Here is a 6,387-nt window from a genome sequence, read left to right on the forward strand (position 1 = left end):
ACTATTTCAAATCTGATTTTTTAGAATGAATTGATAACCAAATAAGGCCCATAAGTTATGAATGAATGATGTCTTTTAAGACATGGCAAAGTTTTGTTTTGTTTTGTTTTTTTGTTTTTGTTTTAGGGTGTTTTTTTATTTTGTTTTGTCTTGTTTTTGTTTTTGGTGCTGGGGCTTGAACCCCGGGCCTTGTGCATTCGAGGCAAGCACTCTACCAGCTGAGCTATATCCTCAATATTTTCAATGGGTAGTGTTTCCTCTCCTGCCTGTCTCCTCTCTCGTAGTTTGTTACAGAAACCAGATCATCTTTCTTGGAATTTCCCATAATTGATATTTTTATGATTGTTACCCTTGTCATTTTTATTTTTACAGATAGGTAGTTAGACCTAGAGAGGGCTGAATATAATTCACATTTAATAGCAACCCCCCTCCCCCACCATTTCTGGTAAGGCTATTTTATAGGGATTGTTCTGTTCTTTTGTCAGGAAGCACAGCATATCAATTATTCATCTTTGTGTGATATTAGCAACCAGTAATGCTCAATACTAGATCCATGAGTTCATTAAGAATTACAGAATGGTGGTATTTTAATTTGAATTTTTTTTTTAATTTATTAGCTTGAATATGTAAAGAGAAATTCCTTTCTTCTGTTTAGTTGTCTTATGGTATAATTGTTATAGAAAAGGCAGGATAAATGTTTGATTCTTTCTAAATCATTTTTTCAAAATAATGAATTGTTTCATTAGTTATTTCCTCAAACTGTGATTAAATTACAATATTCTGATTATGGATTCATGGATTTAAATACATATGTGCCAATTCATTACATTGTTCTTTTTAATCATGATCTAGTGTATCCAGTCTATTGTGCCCATATCTGACCACTGAAAATCACTTCAAGTTGGCTTCTGGATTCTCGTGACATGACCCTAGTGTTCTCTCTTTATGGATTATGCCATTAACTGAATATATTGTTCATTTGTGTATTTTCAAATTTCCTTGCTTAGTGTTTACTTTTTAAAATTTAATTTTGTTTAATATTTAAATAAAATATTTACATAATTCCCAAGCCAAGTGTATCAAATGTACTAAACAAGATAAAATTAATCCATTTCACCTGTTTATTCCCTCCTTTTATAGATTAACATGTTAAATTATGTTTTACTTTCGTTTTAAAATATAAGCAGATGGGTATGCATATTTGCATCCCCCCCCCTTAAATAATGGTAGTTTACACCATGTGTCCTTGTTTTCTACTTTATTTTTAACATTACATCATGGAGATTATTTCATAGCAGTATTTAGAGATAGTATGCACTTTCTTCTCCCTCCTCCCCTTTCTTCTTTCTTTTCTTTCTTTCCTGGGTATTAAACTCAGGGCTTTGTGAATACTAAACACATGCTCTAGCACTGAGCTACTCTCCAGGCTGGCACTCCATTTTTGAAGCAGAATTGGATTGGATGCATCATAATTTATTCAACCATTTCTTAATTATGGACATTTGAGTCTACGTCAGTCTTTTGATATTACACATAATCCTGCAACTAATAGTCTGGTATATGTCTTTTTATATTTTTTCTTATGTACCTGGGATACAGTCCTAGAAGCAGAATTGATGAATCCAACAGTAATACATATGTAACTTAGCTATATAACATGAAATATCCTTGCCTAAGGGTGGACCCATTCATATTCCCCCATGCAACTTCTCAGCAAGCAGTCTTTTTCCCTGCAAACCAGCCAACAGAGAATCTTATCAAGCTTTTGCATTTTTGCCAGCTTAATAGGTATAGGGGAAATAACTCAGTGTAGTTTTAATAATGCATTTCTCTTATTTTAAGTGGGATATATATTTACCTTTTCTTATAAGAATATTTCATTAAATATTACTAATTTGTTTTTCCTTCCTTTAAAAGAATGTAAGTGTGGGAGACAAAGTTCTCTATGGTCTCTATGGCATAGTGGAACACAGTGGCTCAATGAGAGGAGGGCATTACACTGCTTATGTGAAAGTGAGAGTACCCTCCAGGAAATTATTGGAACATATCACCGGAAAGAAAAATGTACCTGGTATGCCATATTAAGTATTTTCTATTCTTAAAAGTAAGGTAATTTACTATTTCTTTTTTGGAAGGAGTAAGATATTACCTCAGGTGAATTCACTTTATCAATGTTTAATGCAAGTTAGGTCTTAAGAGTGTTTAGATAATTTGAAAATCTTAATTATCATAAGACTATACTCTTTTTTAAAAAATTAAAAAAGACTATACTCTTAGGTGATACGAAGTGACACATAGTTTTCAAGGTTTTGAATCATCATGTATTGCAGTAGAATTACTATTTTACTTAACAGTACCCAAGTTTTTTGAAGACCCACCTGGTCCTCAGAATACAGTAGGAGTTGGAAATTTGCTGGCTTTACTTATGGATCATCAAATTAACTTTAGCTCCTTCCCTTTTTCAGTGAAAATGATTCTTTTCTCTGAGCAATTAAGTATTTACAAGGCTAATATTTTGCTAGATATTTAAATTAAAGTTCTGTTAACTGAGGATAATTAATTATAAAACTCATGCTTTGAAAGAATTGGTTCATTGTGGAAAATGTTTAATGCAAGAGGAAACAGAATCCGAGAATAAAATCTGCCAGTAGATAAGTGTACTTTATAATGAACATGTTGCTGTTTATATTTAGAGAACACAAAACATGCTTACTGTAAAATTTTACTACTACTTCTTTTTTTTTTTGTTAGGTTTGAAAGAACCAGATAGTGAATCAGGAGGCCAGTGGGTCCATGTTAGTGACACTTATGTGCAGGTGGTTCCAGAATCGAGAGCACTTAGTGCACAAGCTTATCTTCTTTTTTATGAAAGAATATTGTAATGATTTGTTTAATGGCAGTGATTACTTAGCTCACTTTTATTTGAATGCTGCAGTGGTAACCATAATATGTAATGTGCCTTTAGTCTTCTCTTTTACATTGGAATAGCATGTCACTCAATACTCCTTAACTTTTTCACCATTTTGGTGAATCCTTTTAAAGTAAACTAAATTTACTCTGTGCTTTCAAATTCATATTTTTAAATGTAAAGAACTTTTTTAAAAAAATATTTGTCTTTAGGGACAAAATAATCAAAATTTTTAGTGGTTGAGGAAGTCCCTTTCTGATATGGCTCATTATTACAAACATTCAGAAATAATACTAGCTAAATCAAATCATTCCTTAATATAGTGTTTCCTAAATGCATTACCACTTTCCGGATCTCATGTAACATATACTGTGCTATATTTACTAATTTAAAAAAAAATGTTTTAGCCTTTTTAAACCATGGTTTTGTTTTGAGCAATCATATTTCACATTTTATGTACTTATTTTTTCTAATAAACATTAAAATAAATTTAAAACTATTAAGGAAAAATTACTCATCCATGTACTACACCACTTAAAATCATCTCAGGGCTGTCTAGTGGCATATGTGTATTATTGTTTAGAAAACATTGCCATAACTATATGAAGTAATATCTAATATAACATAGTTACTTTGTCATATTTTATATAATTTAGCCATATAAAAAGGTATCACTGTAATTTTGGCAGTGTGGGTTTACAAATAATGTGTTGATTAGCTTATAGCTTTGAGGTTTGGGGAATATTGAAACATTTTATAAACAAACCATTTACAGCTTATTCATGATAGAGTTAAACATAATTTGCAAGTTTCTGGCCAAGATCAAAATATAATTGTAGATAACTGACGTGGAGAATTTATAAACAGAAGTTGATAATCCGTTTTTGATCATTGGATGTCTTTGAAATATAAATTAGCAAATTATGTTTGTGCATAATAGAGAATTCTTATACTTAACAAGGAACACATTCTATTTTTGTATTTAAGTAAATATTAAACATGGTCTGGGGGTATAAAGAAACCCCCACATTTTTTTTTTTTGGTCTTTAACAAACATCTTTTAAAAGTTCAGGTATATTTAGTTTTTACTTTAATGAGGCACAGGGCTGGCACTTCTGTTCTCTTTTAAATAATTAACAGCAAAAATGCAGTACCTCCCCCATCTCTAGAACACAAATTATCAAGCTTTAAAAACTTAGTATGAAAATATTACTATTATTCAGGCTTAAATTTCAAAAAATCATGGCAACTTCAGTGTCATATTATTGAATCAAAACATAATTTCATGGTTCTAGCATCCTAATCATTAGTGCCAATGAATGATATATAGGCAAGTGTCGGATATTTTTTTTTTAAGAAAGGAAAAAAGGATAGGAATAGTGGCTGTAGATAATGTGTAGAAATATTTTACCAAGACTGACCTTTTTTTTAAGATGTAAGTGTACATTATCAAGGTTACTAGTGCTACCTTTTGATACATGATTGAATGGAATTAGAGTTAGTGTTAAAAATGGTGGTGGTATACAAAATGAAGAGCTTTAAAATGTCATTGCATAAAATCTGTTTTTAAGCTGTTGAAATTTCAGTAGTAAATTTTTTTTTGTTAGGCGGGGGTACTGGGATTGAATTCAGGAGCACTCAGCCATTGAGTCACAACCCCAGCCCTATTTTCTGTATTTTATTGAGAAACAGGGTCTCACCAAGTTGCTTAGTACCTCACTTTTGCTGAGGCTGGCTTTGAACTCACAATCCTCCTGCCTCAGCCTCCTGAGCTGTTGGATTATAGGTGTGTACCCCTGCACCTGTCTAATAGTATAATTTTTTTCAATGGAGAAATACATTTTTGTTAGTAGGATCAATTTGTTGTGTAAAAGAAGTTTTTAGTATTTTCTATTTAGTTGTAATCCATTAACGATGAAGATATTATTACCAGAGCAATGATTTTTTGAAAAATATTAAATTTATTTTTTCTTTTTTTGAATTAGCCATCTTGGTAATAGCAGTTGCCAACAAGCAATGTCCCCACCATGAAATAATGTCACCTCATTCATTTTGACTATTAAGTGCCATTTTGACTGTTTTCACTGGATAGGCATCCTTTTTTTGTTTCAGATAGATATCTAGATGAGGCATCTGTACCTGCCATGGATCATGTACTGTGATGACACTATTTTATTATCTTTTAAAATGGAAAGATGGATATATGTAGATTTTAGACATTATTTAACCAGTAACTTTCATTTCCTTTAGTATTAAATGAGCCAATTCTGAAATCTATTTTCTTATGGCCTGGAGTTTATGAAATGCCTTTTTCTTGTCATCTGAAAATAGGAAAAAAACTTGAGTTTGAAACCTAGGTCTTTCCTAAATGTAGCTTTTGTAATAGAGCATGCTGAATTCCATGAGTCCTGTTGTGTGTGTTGACCTGGGGGAGGTACTGGGGATTGAACCCAGTGGCACTCTACACTGAGCTATATCCCCAATCATTTTTATTTTTAATTTTGAGTCAGGGTCTCACTAGGTTGCTGAGGCTAGCCTTGAACTTGCAGTCCTCCTGCATCAGTCTCCTGAATTTCTGGGACTACAGGGATGAGCCTGTCTGAGTCTACTTTTAAATTTTTGTTTTAATTTTGAATTTTTTCAAAGCACATTTGCAGGGATATTAAATTGTGAGACTACTGTAATAACAATAGTTTCTGGTACCTCAGGAAACAGTATAAATAAATTAGAATGTTTACATTCAATACAACTACCATAGTGTTGACTGAATACATTTGTGAAGTAAAACAGAAGTTTGCTAGCTGTTTAGAAAGTTGTTTACAGGGTATGTCTAGCCCCAGATCCTTCTAGTTTTTCCATATTTAAAACGATAACATTTTGATTATGTGCCAATTATGTGAATATTTTGACATAACCAAATATACATATACACCTAAGTTTTTATCATTTAGTATTTTAAAAAATTTATGTGAAGACAATCTCTTTAGTTGACTAAAGAGAATGATAACTGGTATCAAAAAGGATAGTTTATGTACCAGCAGAGCTATTTTACTACATTTAATAGCTCTTAGTTTGAATGTGTAATGACTTTAACCAGTGGTTTTATGCAATAGTTAAATAAAATTTCCTGAAGATTAATGAAGTGTATTATCCCTCATCTAATTTTTGTAGTACAAAGTAACATCCTCCCTATTTTTCTTTATTTCATAATTTATTTTTCTGCATGGTACATGATCAAATAAGCTTAAACCAAAATGTGCAATAAAAATTGAACCTTTAGATAGTGTCTAGTACGTTATTAAGAAAGACCTATTTCTATATTTTAAATGTTTTTGTTCATGTAGAAATTATCAGTTCAAATCTGTTTAAAATATATAGGACTATATTTTAAATTTTGAGTATTAAATTCATAATGTCATTCCTACTGTTTTATCTTTACTTTTTTTGCAGTGTTTTTAGAAAATAGTTATGTAATTTAT

General features: G+C 31.2%; 1 protein-coding gene across 3 annotated transcripts in view; it reads left to right on the forward strand.

Annotated features, from left to right (window-relative positions):
• The window catches only part of Usp45 (ubiquitin specific peptidase 45), an 82,232-nt gene extending 75,845 nt beyond the window's left edge, over positions 1–6,387 (forward strand). For all 3 annotated transcript variants that reach the window (XM_026402529.2, XM_026402530.2, XM_026402531.2), the window contains 2 exons: positions 1,918–2,071; positions 2,752–6,387. In XM_026402529.2, coding sequence (XP_026258314.1) covers positions 1,918–2,071; positions 2,752–2,882 — 285 coding nt within the window. In that variant the 3' untranslated portion in view covers positions 2,883–6,387. The remainder of the gene's footprint in view (positions 1–1,917; positions 2,072–2,751) is intronic.

The sequence above is a fragment of the Urocitellus parryii genome, chromosome 8 (genome assembly GCF_045843805.1).
Source record: "Urocitellus parryii isolate mUroPar1 chromosome 8, mUroPar1.hap1, whole genome shotgun sequence".
Taxonomy (NCBI): domain Eukaryota; kingdom Metazoa; phylum Chordata; class Mammalia; order Rodentia; family Sciuridae; genus Urocitellus; species Urocitellus parryii.